This window comes from Eucyclogobius newberryi, unplaced genomic scaffold (genome assembly GCF_026437365.1).
Source record: "Eucyclogobius newberryi isolate DKJ021-1_F unplaced genomic scaffold, fEucNew1.0.hap1 SCAF_5, whole genome shotgun sequence".
NCBI classification, from domain to species: domain Eukaryota; kingdom Metazoa; phylum Chordata; class Actinopteri; order Gobiiformes; family Gobiidae; genus Eucyclogobius; species Eucyclogobius newberryi.
The window spans coordinates 41,084,334-41,099,333 of record NW_027316167.1 but is presented as its reverse complement, the minus strand read 5'-3'; the positions used below and the strand labels follow the sequence as shown (position 1 = coordinate 41,099,333).

At 50.1% G+C, this 15,000-nt stretch overlaps 1 protein-coding gene across 7 annotated transcripts in view; it reads right to left on the bottom strand.

Moving 5' to 3' along the window:
- The window catches only part of neo1a (neogenin 1a), a 280,070-nt gene that overhangs the window by 32,342 nt on the left and 232,728 nt on the right, over positions 1-15,000 (bottom strand). For 6 of the 7 annotated variants that reach the window (XM_072465808.1, XM_072465811.1, XM_072465814.1 and 3 more), the window contains exons 17-20: positions 11,729-11,961; positions 4,178-4,316; positions 4,005-4,112; positions 2,336-2,530 (exon numbers count right to left, since the gene is read on the bottom strand). In XM_072465808.1, the coding sequence (XP_072321909.1) occupies positions 2,336-2,530; positions 4,005-4,112; positions 4,178-4,316; positions 11,729-11,961 (675 nt within the window). The remainder of the gene's footprint in view (positions 1-2,335; positions 2,531-4,004; positions 4,113-4,177; positions 4,317-11,728; positions 11,962-15,000) is intronic. The other variant, XM_072465810.1, reaches the window with a different exon arrangement.

Below are 15,000 nucleotides of genomic sequence, written 5' to 3'. Positions count from 1 at the left end.
GGAGGAGAGAGCCACAGGAGGAGAGAGGAGGAGAGAGCCACAGGAGGAGAGAGGAGGAGAGAGGAGGGAGAGAGGAGGAGGAGAGAGCCACAGGAGGAGAGAGGAGGAGAGAGCCACAGGAGGAGAGAGGAGGAGAGAGGAGGAAGAGAGCGATGGGAGGAGCGAGGGACAAGGGAGAAGAGGAGGATAGAGCCATGGGAGGAGAGAGGAGGGAGAGAGAGAGAGGAAGAGAGAGAGAGGAGAGAGCCACTGGAGGAGAGAGGAGGAGAGAGCCACGGGAGGAGAGAGGAGGAGAGAGGAGGGAGAGAGAGGAGGAGAGAGCGATGGGAGGAGCGAGGGACAAGGGAGAAGAGGAGGATAGAGCCATGGGAGGAGAGAGGAGGGAGAGAGAGAGAGGTGGAGAGAGCCACTGGAGGAGAGAGGAGGAGAGAGAGCCACGGGAGGAGAGAGAGGAGGAGAGAGCCACGGGAGGAGAGAGGAGGAGAGAGAGCCATGGGAGGAGAGAGGAGGAGAGCCACAGGAGGAGAGAGAGGAGGAGAGAAGGGGAGAGAGGAGGAGAGAGCGACGGGAGGAAAGAGGAGGAGAGAGAGAGGAAGAGAGAGAGGAGGAAAGAGAAGAGAGAGGAGGAGAGAGAGGGCAAGGGGGTAGAGTAGGAGAGAGAGACACGGGAGAGAGGAGGAGAGAGCGACAGGAGGGAAGAGAAGGAAAGAGAGGAGGAGAGAGCCACGGGAGGAGAGAGGGGGAGAGAGGGAGCAAGGGGGAGAGGAGGAGAGAGAGGAGGATAAAGAAGAGAGAGGGGGAAAGAGGAGAGATGAGGAAAGAGAGGAGGAGAGAGAGGAGGATAGAAGGAAAGAGAGGAGAGAAGGAAAGAGAGGAGAGAGGAGGAAAGAGTGGAGGAGAGAGGAGGTAAGAGGAGGAGAGAGGAAGAGAGGAGGACATCAGGCAGCAACGTAAGGCAGGGGTCAGTGTGAGTGTGAGGGTCAGTTGAAGGTCAGTGTGAGGGTCAGTTTGAAGGTCAGTGTGAGGGTCAGTTGAAGGTCAGTGTGAGGGTCAGTTTGAAGGTCAGTGTAATGGTCAGTTGAAGGTCAGTGTGAGGGTCAGTTTGAAGGTCAGTGTGAGGGTCAGTTTGAAGGTCAGTGTGAGGGTCAGTTGAAGGTCAGTGTGAGGGTCAGTTTGAAGGTCAGTGTAATGGTCAGCTGAAGGTCAGTTTGAGGGTCAGTTTGAAGGTCAGTGTGAGGGTCAGTTTGAAGGTCAGTGTAATGGTCAGTTGAAGGTCAGTGTGAGGGTCATACAATGTCAAAACTAAGAATGACATGTTTCACTAATATTGAGTTACATATATTGTATTAAGATTGTAAAAGTGATTGGTCTGAGGTCACATGTGGGCGGAGTCCCTCATTGGTCCAGGAGCGTTCCATTGGTCAAACATCCAGTTGTATCGAGTCCAGACGATACAACTACAATATGTTTACACTAAAACAGAGTCCAAATGTCCAAACAGTGACCGTTTCTTTATCAACATGTGACAGCTGTACACCTGTAGGGTCAGTACTTTACATAGGGTCAGTACTATACATAGGGTCAGTACTTTACATAGGGTCAGTACTTTACATAGGGTCAGTACTATACATAGGGTCAGTACTATACATAGGGTCAGTACTTTACATAGGGTCAGTACTATACATAGGGTCAGTACTATACATAGGGTCAGTACTATACATAGGGTCAGTACTTTACATAGGGTCAGTACTATACATAGGGTCAGTACTATACATAGGGTCAGTACTATACATAGGGTCAGTACTTTACATAGGGTCAGTACTATACATAGGGTCAGTACTATACATAGGGTCAGTACTTTACATAGGGTCAGTACTATACATAGGGTCAGTACTATACATAGGGTCAGTACTATACATAGGGTCAGTACTATACATCGTCTCCAAGTTACTAACAACAAAGGGACTGATCAATAAAGTAACCGAGGAAGGACAATGGACAGTTTCTGACCATTATGTATTTGTAGTAAGAATGTATTTGGACTCATCTTTAGTTGTGTACTTGTACTCTAACATGCAGTGCCAGTAGTAAATATCTACACAAATGAAATAGACATTTGAGAATCTTTGCGGAAATCCAATTCAACAACTAAAAAGACACACTCAAGTCTTTTTAACGTGTATATGTTTGTACGTTTTAGTTAGTTTAATGCAAATTCATTTGTTTCGTTGATATAACGGACATTTCTATCATTGTCATCACACAAACAAGCTCGTACTGTCCATGGGCCCCTCACAGCCGGCAGCAGGGGGCGCTGCAGGGACAGAGGACTTACACTTGGGGGTCCTGAAGTGCACGGCCTCAGACATGGGGCCCATGCCTTTGGAGTTGCGGGCCTGGATCTTGAAGTAGTAGGTGGTGTCCAGGGTGAGCTCCTGGATCTGATGCGTGAGCCGGTTCCCCACCACGGGCTCGATCACCCAGTCGTGCACCTCCGCGTTCACGTCCGTGCTGTAGTAGATGATGTAACCTGCAGATGGCGGCGTTACACGCTCTCGTTACACGCTCTTGTTACACGCTCTCATTACACGCTCTCGTTACACGCTTAGTACACGATCAGTACGCGCTTAGTACGCGCTTAGTGCACGCTCTGAGCCGCGTCATTCAGTTGTAGAGGGAAATGACCCGGTGGTGGAGTGGTTAAGGCGGCAGCACATATGCCAGGCTCCATGTGCAGCCGTCCGCCGTGAGATCAAATCACGGTTTCAACTATTTGCTGCATGTCCTTCCTTCTCTCATCCCCATATCACGCTAAACTGTCCTGTCCAGTAAAGAAGTAAATTAAACGGCCCACACTCGCGTCATCAAACGGCCCACACTCGCGTCATCAAACGGCCCACACTCTCGTCATCAAACGGCCCACACTCGCGTCATCAAACGGCCCACACTCGCGTCATCAAACGGCCCACACTCGCGTCATCAAACGGCCCACACTCGCGTCATCAAACGGCCCACACTCGCGTCATCAAACGGCCCACACTCGCGTCATCAAACGGCCCACACTCGCGTCATCAAACGGCCCACACTCGCGTCATCAAGCGGCCCACACTCGCGTCATCAAGCGGCCCACACTCGCGTCATCAAACGGCCCACACTCGCGTCATCAAACGGCCCACACTCGCGTCATCAAACGGCCCACACTCGCGTCATCAAACGGCCCACACTCGCGTCATCAAACGGCCCACACTCGCGTCATCAAACGGCCCACACTCGCGTCATCAAACGGCCCACACTCGCGTCATCAAACGGCCCACACTCGCGTCATCAAACGGCCCACACTCGCGTCATCAAACGGCCCACACTCGCGTCATCAAACGGCCCACACTCGCGTCATCAAACGGCCCACACTCGCGTCATCAAACGGCCCACACTCGCGTCATCAAACGGCCCACACTCGCGTCATCAAACGGCCCACACTCGCGTCATCAAACGGCCCACACTCGCGTCATCAAACGGCCCACACTCACGTCATCAAACGGCCCACACTCGCGTCATCAAACGGCCCACACTCGCGTCATCAAACGGCCCACACTCGCGTCATCAAACGGCCCACACTCGCGTCATCAAACGGCCCACACTCGCGTCATCAAACGGCCCACACTCGCGTCATCAAACGGCCCACACTCGCGTCATCAAACGGCCCACACTCGCGTCATCAAACGGCCCACACTCGCGTCATCAAACGGCCCACACTCGCGTCATCAAACGGCCCACACTCGCGTCATCAAACGGCCCACACTCGCGTCATCAAACGGCCCACACTCGCGTCATCAAACGGCCCACACTCACGTCATCAAACGGCCCACACTCACGTCATTACACACTCACATCATCAAACGGCCCACACTCGCGTCATCAAACGGCCCACACTCACATCATCAAACGGCCCACATCATGCTTCAGTATGTGTTATGGTGACAGTGCTGGTCGTCATGGAGACTCACCCGTGATCTTGCCATTGGCTTCAGACGGAGGTTGCCAGTTCACGATGATGGTCCGAGGCTTGTTCTCTTTGCTCACCACGGTAACGTCTTTGGGGGAGGAGCTGGGGACTGAGGGGAGAAGAACTTATGGTCCCAGTCCTTCAGAAACATGACGGGTGCAGTTTGTGTCTTACTGGTCTCGAAGGTGGTTCCCTGCGCGGTCATGCTCCACGTGCTCATGCGGCGTCCTTTGGTCACCATGACGGAGAACTCGTACAGCGTGTTGGGCTTCAGACCGGTCACCACGTGGTTAAGGCTGGTCGTGTTCGCGTTCTGAAGCCACAAACACAGGGTTTCTTTATAAAAACTATATTCAGCAGTGTGAGCAGTGTGAGCAGTGTGAGCAGTGTGAGCAGTGTGAGCAGGTTGAGCAGTGTGAGCAGTGTGAGCAGGTTGAGCAGTGTGAGCAGGTTGAGCAGTGTGAGCAGGTTGAGCAGGTTGAGCAGGTTGAGAGCAGTGTGAGCAGTGTGAGCAGGGTGAGCAGGTTGAGCAGGTTGAGCAGTGTGAGCAGTGTGAGCAGTGTGAGCAGGTTGAGCAGTGTGAGCAGGTTGAGTAGTGTGAGCAGTGTGAGCAGTGTGTGAGCAGTGTGTGAGCAGTGTGTGAGCAGTGTGTGAGTAGTGTGTGAGCAGTGTGATAGTGTGTGAGCAGTGTGAGCAGTGTGATAGTGTGTGAGCAGTGTGAGCAGTGTATGCAGTGTGAGCAGTGTGAGCAGAGTGAGAGTAGTGTGAGAGTAGTGTGTGAGCAGTGTGTGACCAGTGTGTGTCCAGTGTGTGACCAGTGTGTGACCAGTGTGTGAGCAGTGTGAGCAGTGTGAGCAGGGTGACCAGTGTGTGACCAGTGTGTGACCAGTGTGAGCAGTGTGAACAGTGTGAACAGTGTGAACAGTGTGAGCAGTGTGAGCAGTGTGTGAGCAGTGTGTGAGCAGTGTGAGCAGGGTGACCAGTGTGTGAGCAGTGTGAGCAGTGTGTGAGCAGTGTGAGCAGTGTGAGCAGTGTGAGCAGTGTGAACAGTGTGAGCAGTGTGAACAGTGTGAGCAGTGTGAGCAGTGTGAGCAGTGTGTGAGCAGTGTGTGAGCTGTGTGTGAGCAGTGTGTGAGCAGTGTGTGAGCAGTGTGAGCAGTGTGAGCAGTGTGAGCAGTGTGTGAGCAGTGTGTGAGCAGTGTGTGAGCAGTGTGTGAGCAGTGTGAGCAGTGTGAGCAGGGTGAGCAGGTTGAGCAGGTTGAGCAGTGTGAGCAGTGTGAGCAGTGTGAGCAGTGTGAGCAGGTTGAGCAGTGTGAGCAGGTTGAGTAGTGTGAGCAGTGTGAGCAGTGTGTGAGCAGTGTGTGAGCAGTGTGTGAGCAGTGTGTGAGCAGTGTGTGAGTAGTGTGTGAGCAGTGTGATAGTGTGTGAGCAGTGTGAGCAGTGTGATAGTGTGTGAGCAGTTTGAGCAGTGTATGCAGTGTGAGCAGTGTGAGCAGAGTGAGCAGAGTGAGCAGAGTGAGAGTAGTGTGAGAGTAGTGTGTGAGCAGTGTGTGACCAGTGTGTGTCCAGTGTGTGACCAGTGTGTGACCAGTGTGTGAGCAGTGTGAGCAGTGTGAGCAGGGTGACCAGTGTGTGACCAGTGTGTGACCAGTGTGAGCAGTGTGAACAGTGTGAACAGTGTGAACAGTGTGAGCAGTGTGAGCAGTGTGTGAGCAGTGTGTGAGCAGTGTGAGCAGGGTGACCAGTGTGTGAGCAGTGTGAGCAGTGTGTGAGCAGTGTGAGCAGTGTGAGCAGTGTGAGCAGTGTGAACAGTGTGAGCAGTGTGAACAGTGTGAGCAGTGTGAGCAGTGTGAGCAGTGTGTGAGCAGTGTGTGAGCTGTGTGTGAGCAGTGTGTGAGCAGTGTGTGAGCAGTGTGAGCAGTGTGAGCAGTGTGTGAGCAGTGTGTGAGCAGTGTGTGAGCAGTGTGAGCAGTGTGAGCAGTGTGAGCAGTGTGTGAGCAGTGTGTGAGCTGTGTGTGAGCAGTGTGAGCAGTGTGAGCAGTGTGTGAGCAGTGTGTGAGCAGTGTGTGAGCAGTGTGTGAGCTGTGTGAGCAGTGTGTGAGCAGTGTGTGAGCAGTGTGAGCAGTGTGTGAGCAGTGTGTGAGCAGTGTGAGCAGTGTGTGAGCAGTGTGTGAGCAGTGTGTGAGCTGTGTGAGCAGTGTGTGAGCAGTGTGTGAGCAGTGTGTGAGCAGTGTGTGAGCAGTGTGTGAGCAGTGTGTGAGCAGTGTGAGCAGTGTGTGAGCAGTGTGTGAGCAGTGTGTGAGCAGTGTGTGAGCTGTGTGAGCAGTGTGTGAGCAGTGTGAGCAGTGTGTGAGCAGTGTGTGAGCAGTGTGAGCAGTGTGTGAGCAGTGTGTGAGCAGTGTGTGAGCAGTGTGTGAGCAGTGTGTGAGCTGTGTGAGCAGTATGTGAGCAGTGTGTGAGCAGTTGCACACATTGTTCAGACAGATTTATTCTTCATCAACTGGAACAAGAAAAGGCTGAATTAAAGACCATGTTTCCTGAAGCTTCCTATAAGTGATCTGTTCTGTTACTTCTGTATCTACTGCGTTGCAACACAGAAATGTCCCCATTGTGTGGACAAATAAAGGAGGATCTTATCTTTAGGATAAAAACTGGTATAAAGTTAAGTCCCTTTCATTTTGAACACGTCTCTTACATGTTTGTTACGTTTGTCGAGCAGTAATATGAGTCACTTTTCCAGCTCCTGCGTTTAAAGTTCACTCATGTTTACAGGTTTTGTGTTGATGAAATAAACTCAAATGTCAAACTGGTGAGGGCGCTACACTGCTGGAGTTATTGTGTCAATGTTTACTACATGTTTGTTAGCATGTTGCTAATCGCTCACTCCTCTTCACATGTCACTCACATGTGGTCCACGAGTCACAGACATTGACAGCGTTGGTCACTTTACACATGAAGTGGTGACGGGAACCTTGAGGTATTCATTAAAAAAGTATTTGACGGACAGGTCATAGTCTCCTGGATTTTCTGTGGCTGTGAAATATTTAGTTCATTTTGGATGCTGTGTGGATCGGCCCAGCACGAGTCCAGCACGAGTCCAGCACGAGTCCAGCACGAGTCCAGCACGAGTCCAGCACGAGTCCAGCACGAGTCCAGCACGAGTCCAGCACGAGTCCAGCACGAGTCCAGCACGAGTCCAGCCTGTAACAAACGGCCTCTCTAAAAGACAGAATGTTGCTTTTCTGGAGGTTTATATCTGGTTTTGTTATGTATCCACCTCATTCTGGAAGTTTCCCTGAGCGCCGCCATCAGACGTTGTGACCCAGAGAAAGTACTTCACAGACTAAAGTGGTTTTCAGGTCCAATCGGTGCATTGTGTGTCACATGAACGTTGGACATTTTCCACAAATCAGTCTATTTTAAAGTATATTTAAGCTGTGAGACTTTGCCCTCGTTCTCTATTCAAACAATAGAATTCCTGCTGGAGCGCAAGTGCCATCACAACGGTGCCGATCCGTGGCAAAAAGAAGCAATAGTGAGCGATTATTTCTATGACTTAAACGCAGTCAAAATGAAGCTGTAGAAAACGCACCATCATTTAGAGTCATATTTTCATGACATTGACATTGCAGAACGTCTCCCATTACGGACGTGTTCATTGGTGTGCTAACATGCTAACAGGAAAGAGGCGCCGTTAGCCTGTGGAGCGAACGGCCTGGTTAGAGCGCCCCCTGGTGGTCTGACTGCATTTAGAGCTGAATCACACTGATGAGGAGTAAAGGCTGCAGCTTTAAGCATCTGCAGCACAAAACAGCACGGCAGTTCAAATGAGGCCAAAAACAACATTTTTATGGTCCATCTGGTTTTATTGGACTGATCATTTCACATGTTGGTGCTGCACAATAGTAAAATGAACAACTTGATAAAAAGACACCTAAGATGTAGAAGTAGAAGTATTAGTAAACAGTATTTCACTGAACCTTAATATTTTACAGACTTAAAAAATAAATCACACAGCAGTAAGTCAGCTTTGATTGACATGTAAGCTAAGCCCCGCCCCCAGACCAAATTATAAAAATGTGGTATTTGTGAACCGCGAGCGCCAAACGACGTGAGCACAAGCCCCTCCCTTCAGCGTTGTCATGGAGCTCGTCACACTAATGACTGACAGCTATGGAGCCCACCTGGCTCCGCCCACCGTGGACCGCCCACCTGGGACTGGTGCGCTCCATCACAGAAGAGCTCGGGGCGATGATGAGCTTGAAGCGCTGGACGCTGTGGCCACTATTTTTCCTTTGAAAAAGCAGCCGCAGTATTAAAGGTCGTTCTTATGACGCTTTAATAAAATAATATTAGGTAATATAAAGTAGACCTATACAGTGTTTCCATAGCCTAATTAATCAATAATAAAACCCTGTTAAACACTCACTGATAATAAAATAATAAATTATAATACAAACGTAAAGGTTTTAAGACCTTTAACACTTTGTGGTGACTGTAAACAGTGAGGTCATTAAAGCCCGACAACGTGCAAAACGTGCAAAACGTCCATTAAACATGGCGACATTAACGTACAATTACAGACAAAGAGTCACGCTGTGTGAACGAGGCACAGAGTAGACATATAGTAGAGTTTATAAAAGCAGAGTATAATGAGGCACCTGAAGGGCCGGGCGGGGCCCGTGAAAGACTCTGCATGTGTGAATCATTCCATTGTCTGCAGCTCACTGAAAGATTTAGGGCGGCGCGCCATAACGAAGCCATCAGTGTTTAATTAAAGCTATAAATCGAGTAGGAGGATGCCCACAGGTCGAGGGTGCACAGACGGGGAGCATAAAGCACCTGTCAGGGTCCAGACCACAGGCTCAGGAGGGGCTCCTGTCTGAACTGCACTCGCACCACTTTAAGCTTCTCCATTTAGACCTTGAGAAACACTTAAATTACTCATTGTGTTTGAAAAACCTTAGAATCAAGTAGAAAAAATTTGCTTTGAAAGGCAAAAAGTGCAAAATAAATGTTTTACTCCTTTATCATGTCTGCTGTCTGCTCAGCCGCTTGAGCTTGAAATGAAGAGCTCCTTTGTGTTTTTAAAGTCTATTTACCTTCACCGGACTCATTCTGATCATATTTTCCTTCACATTTGACCAATTCCACAACAACTAAGTGATTCACTTTATTCCGGAATGTTCCACAAGCCGCTCAGAGAAAGGGCATTGTGTACTTCAAACGCTGAACATGTTTTACACACTCTAGATGCAGTAATGATCTACTCTAGATGCAGCAATGATCTACTCTAGATGCAGTAATATTCTACTCTAGATGCAGCAATATTCTACTCTAGATGCAGCAATATTCTACTCTAGATGCAGTAATATTCTACTCTAGATGCAGTAATATTCTACTCTAGATGCAGTAATGATCTACTCTAGATGCAGTAATATTCTACTCTAGATGCAGCAATATTCTACTCTAGATGCAGTAATGATCTACTCTAGATGCAGTAATATTCTACTCTAGATGCAGTAATGATCTACTCTAGATGCAGCAATATTCTACTCTAGATGCAGTAATATTCACAAACATTACACAAATATAATGTTTGGATGTAAAGTGTAAATCTGCAGGTGCAATGTTTGCTTCAATAGTTCTTCAGAGTGAAACAGCTGATGGAAGTATGACCTTGCATGACCTTGTATGACCTTGTGTCTCAGAGCGTTTGAACAGGTGTAAACAGGTTTTATGCAGAAGGAACTGTAATTGTGCTAATTGTGTCCATTCTAATCATGAGATATCCTCGAGTCCAGGTCAGTCAGGGTCAGTCATGGTCAGTCGGGGTCAGTCAGGGTCAGTGGTAATGGAGGGTCGGGGTCAGTCGGAGTCAGACGGGGTCAGTCAGGGTCAGTGGTAATGGAGGGTCGGGGTCAGTCGGAGTCAGTCGGGGTCAGTCGGGGTCGGTCGGGGTCAGTCGGGGTCAGTGGTAATGGAGGGTCGGGGTCAGTCAGGGTCAGACGTGGTCAGTCGGGGTCAGTGGTAATGGAGGGTGGAGCGAGGTGAATAAACAGGGCGATTGCTCAGAGCACTTGGGGATATAGCGCCCTCTGCAGGCGTCATAAACATAATGCAGCAGATAAAGTCATGTTTTGTGATGATGTCATCATTTCACCTGAAGGGCGGGGCCTATGAGACTCTATGGGAGAACTTCAATTTTAACAGAAATATCCCAAAATATGATGCATAAATGTTGAAGTGTATTAGTTGTTTGGCTCCATAAACGTGTCATAATAAACTTATGACGTGTTTGAGGTTGAAAAATGACACCACAAAAAATGATTTCAAATGAATTGAGACGATTCAGTTTCATGTGGACAGCTCGAGTAATTACAGACATAATAAATATAAAGCAGGACAAAACATCTGCACTGAGGGTGTGGCCACAGAATGTATCAGATTATATAAAGAAAAGGTGGTCTCAATATTCAAGGATATAAATATTCCTGATTCCTGTCTGCAATGTGCTTGTGAACCACTGGGGGTCCGCACCCCACTGGTTAGGAAACACTAGTCTGGAGAGAAGCGTTCCTTTAGCTCAGCTCTGGAGGGGATTCTGAGACGTTTGGGCTCATTTCTATTTGTTGTGCTGAGGAATTTCAATGATATTAGATTCTTTTGTTCAGAGCAACAGATGAATCAATGTTCCCCCCGTGCGGCGGCGCGGAGGGAAACGTCAAGATAAGAGTAATACGACAATTTGTCTCCAGCCAGACACGTCGGTAAAGAAGACGAGAGCTTCAGAATCCACCAAACTACATTAGAAAGATAAGAGTGAAAAGATTTCGTTGGCTGTATCTAACTGGATCAGGGCCGTAAATAAGTGATGGAGCTGGACCATGTGGACGTGAATGTGACATGACACTGAGTTAGAGCCAGTTAGAGAGAAACTGAGAAATATATTAACCAAGCAACATGTCCAAAGTGAACTTCAGGGTGAAATATGTCTGAGCACGTGCATATGACACTGAATATAATACAAAGGTTTGAAGCATGTTCCATTCTTATTGTGAAGCAGTTCATTCAGAGCTGGACCTGATTATTCTAGAGCAGTAAAAGTGTTTGACCCACAAGTACCGGGCCAAGACGGATTCTCACGATTCTTCACAAACTCTTGACACTCGTGTCCTTTGCAGTCCACACCTGAGGGAAACGGGCCGATCACATGGCATTTAGGAGCCAATCACAGAGCAGCATTGTGCTTTGGGCCACTTTGTACATTTGTGGAGGAGAAAGAGGTGTGAGCTTTTCTGAACTCTGGATTTAAAGCCATTTTTCTGCTTCTTCTGCTTCGACCAATCAGTGTGAAGTGTGTAGTATTTTAACTTTCGGGAGACAAGCTGCCGGGACCGTGAACTGGCTTCAGAGAGCAAGATAGTTTTATATCATCACTTTCGAAAAACCTTTCAGGCGGCAAAGCTCAATCGGAGCGCTGCTATTGGCTCTTACTTCCTGGGTGGAGATTTTCAATGCAGACAGCGCAGAGCAGCCTGATTCTGTCACAGAACTTTAGAAGATACAATATGAAAATGAATCAAAACGTTGGGAACTGCAGCTTTAAGTGCAACAGTCCTGTGTAAGACTGTATGGACTTTAAAAACACAGGGGAGCGCTTCTGCGACCCTGGTTTTGAAAGCGACGCCATGTGACTGAAAGTAAAAGATGGGCGGCTCTTACCTTGACCTTGGTGTTGGCGGGGATGTTGGTCTTCCAGCGCACCGTGTAGAAGCGGTTGTCGGTGATCTTCTGGTTCTTGGGCAGCGAGTTGTCGGCCCAGCTGACCTTGATGGTGTCGTGGCTCAGGACGGCGGCCTGTACACCCACGGGTGGCATCATGGGGGAGGGGTCGGGCACTGGGGTATGTGGAGCATGGAAGAGTTCGTAGAGGTCAACATCAGGGTCTATGGGGTCTGCACACCCGCATGCATGGATCAAATTAAACATGAGGCAAATGAAATGTGAGCAGGTGGACAAGGGACGCCAGGGGAACAGGACAGAAGAGGGATTAATGAGATGCATGGAAAAATGTAGACGGATGAGGGAAGTGCCAAAGGGGAGGGGTCAGATTGGGATGGGAGGGGTCAGATTGGGATGGGAGGGGTCAGATTGGGAAGGACGAGGAGAGAAACAGAGAAAGTCTATTAGAAAAAACAGGTCTCTACCAGAACTAAGAGTAGAAGAACTAAAAGAGCAGCACGACATGTGACTGTGACATGTGATCATTCTGTGGAGTGAAGCAGTAGAACTGGGCCGTCCATGGCTACAGTCTTGGACTATTGTTTAGTCCACTATAATGGGCGTGGTCAGGTCAGATCGCTCACAAGAGTTCACACAAAAACAACAGCAGTAAACCGCATAATTCTACATAAAACGTGAGGTCAAACTCAGTTCAATGTCTCTGACCGCTGCCTTTGACCACACCTTTATTATTCATATTCAATATCCTGTCACATGGTTATGTCTTTACTCTTGGTCACATGTTTGCGTTTTCAGCTGGCCACATGCTGTAGCCACGGTCATATTTGTTGTTTGTCAGTCTCTGGTGCAGCCACAGGAAACGTCTAAAGTGACGCTGACCACAAGCAGCAGCTCCACCACAAGAAGCAGCTCCACCACAAGCAGCAGCTCCACCACAAGAAGCAGCTCCACCACAAGAAGCAGCTCCACCACAAGCAGCAGCTCCACCACAAGAAGCAGCTCCACCACAAGAAGCAGCTCCACCACAAGAAGCAGCTCCACCACAAGAAGCAGCTCCACCACAAGAAGCAGCTCCACCACAAGAAGCAGCTCCACCACAAGAAGCAGCTCCACCACAAGAAGCAGCTCCACCACAAGAAGCAGCTCCACCACAAGAAGCAGCTCCACCACAAGAAGCAGCTCCACCACAAGAAGCAGCTCCACCACAAGAAGCAGCTCCACCACAAGCAGCAGCTCCACCACAAGAAGCAGCTCCACCACAAGAAGCAGCTCCACCACAAGCAGCAGCTCCACCACAAGCAGCAGCTCCACCACAAGAAGCAGCTCCACCACAAGCAGCAGCTCCACCACAAGCAGCAGCTCCACCACAAGAAGCAGCTCCACCACAAGCAGCAGCTCCACCACAAGAAGCAGCTCCACCACAAGCAGCAGCTCCACCACAAGCAGCAGCTCCACCACAAGAAGCAGCTCCACCACAAGAAGCAGCTCCACCACAAGAAGCAGCTCCACCACAAGAAGCATCTCCACCACAAGAAGCATCTCCACCACAAGAAGCAGCTCCACCACAAGAAGCAGCTCCACCACAAGCAGCAGCTCCACCACAAGAAGCAGCTCCACCACAAGAAGCAGCTCCACCACAAGCAGCAGCTCCACCACAAGAAGCAGCTCCACCACAAGAAGCAGCTCCACCACAAGCAGCAGCTCCACCACAAGAAGCAGCTCCACCACAAGAAGCAGCTCCACCACAAGAAGCAGCTCCACCACAAGCAGCAGCTCCACCACAAGAAGCAGCTCCACCACAAGCAGCAGCTCCACCACAAGAAGCAGCTCCACCACAAGAAGCAGCTCCACCACAAGCAGCAGCTCCACCACAAGAAGCAGCTCCACCACAAGAAGCAGCTCCACCACAAGCAGCAGCTCCACCACAAGAAGCAGCTCCACCACAAGAAGCAGCTCCACCACAAGCAGCAGCTCCACCACAAGAAGCAGCTCCACCACAAGCAGCAGCTCCACCACAAGAAGCAGCTCCACCACAAGAAGCAGCTCCACCACAAGAAGCAGCTCCACCACAAGAAGCAGCTCCACCACAAGCAGCAGCTCCACCACAAGAAGCAGCTCCACCACAAGAAGCAGCTCCACCACAAGCAGCAGCTCCACCACAAGAAGCAGCTCCACCACAAGCAGCAGCTCCACCACAAGAAGCAGCTCCACCACAAGCAGCAGCTCCACCACAAGAAGCAGCTCCACCACAAGAAGCAGCTCCACCACAAGAAGCAGCTCCACCACAAGAAGCAGCTCCACCACAAGAAGCAGCTCCACCACAAGCAGCAGCTCCACCACAAGAAGCAGCTCCACCACAAGCAGCAGCTCCACCACAAGCAGCAGCTCCACCACAAGAAGCAGCTCCACCACAAGCAGCAGCTCCACCACAAGAAGCAGCTCCACCACAAGAAGCAGCTCCACCACAAGCAGCAGCTCCACCACAAGAAGCAGCTCCACCACAAGAAGCAGCTCCACCACAAGCAGCAGCTCCACCACAAGAAGCAGCTCCACCACAAGAAGCAGCTCCACCACAAGAAGCATCTCCACCACAAGAAGCAGCTCCACCACAAGCAGCAGCTCCACCACAAGAAGCAGCTCCACCACAAGCAGCAGCTCCACCACAAGAAGCAGCTCCACCACAAGAAGCAGCTCCACCACAAGAAGCAGCTCCACCACAAGAAGCATCTCCACCACAAGAAGCAGCTCCACCACAAGCAGCAGCTCCACCACAAGAAGCAGCTCCACCACAAGAAGCAGCTCCACCACAAGCAGCAGCTCCACCACAAGCAGCAGCTCCACCACAAGAAGCAGCTCCACCACAAGAAGCAGCTCCACCACAAGCAGCAGCTCCACCACAAGAAGCAGCTCCACCACAAGAAGCAGCTCCACCACAAGCAGCAGCTCCACCACAAGAAGCAGCTCCACCACAAGAAGCAGCTCCACCACAAGCAGCAGCTCCACCACAAGAAGCAGCTCCACCACAAGAAGCAGCTCCACCACAAGAAGCAGCTCCACCACAAGAAGCAGCTCCACCACAAGAAGCATCTCCACCACAAGAAGCAGCTCCACCACAAGAAGCAGCTCCACCACAAGCAGCAGCTCCACCACAAGAAGCAGCTCCACCACAAGAAGCAGCTCCACCACAAGCAGCAGCTCCACCACAAGAAGCAGCTCCACCACAAGAAGCAGCTCCACCACAAGCAGCAGCT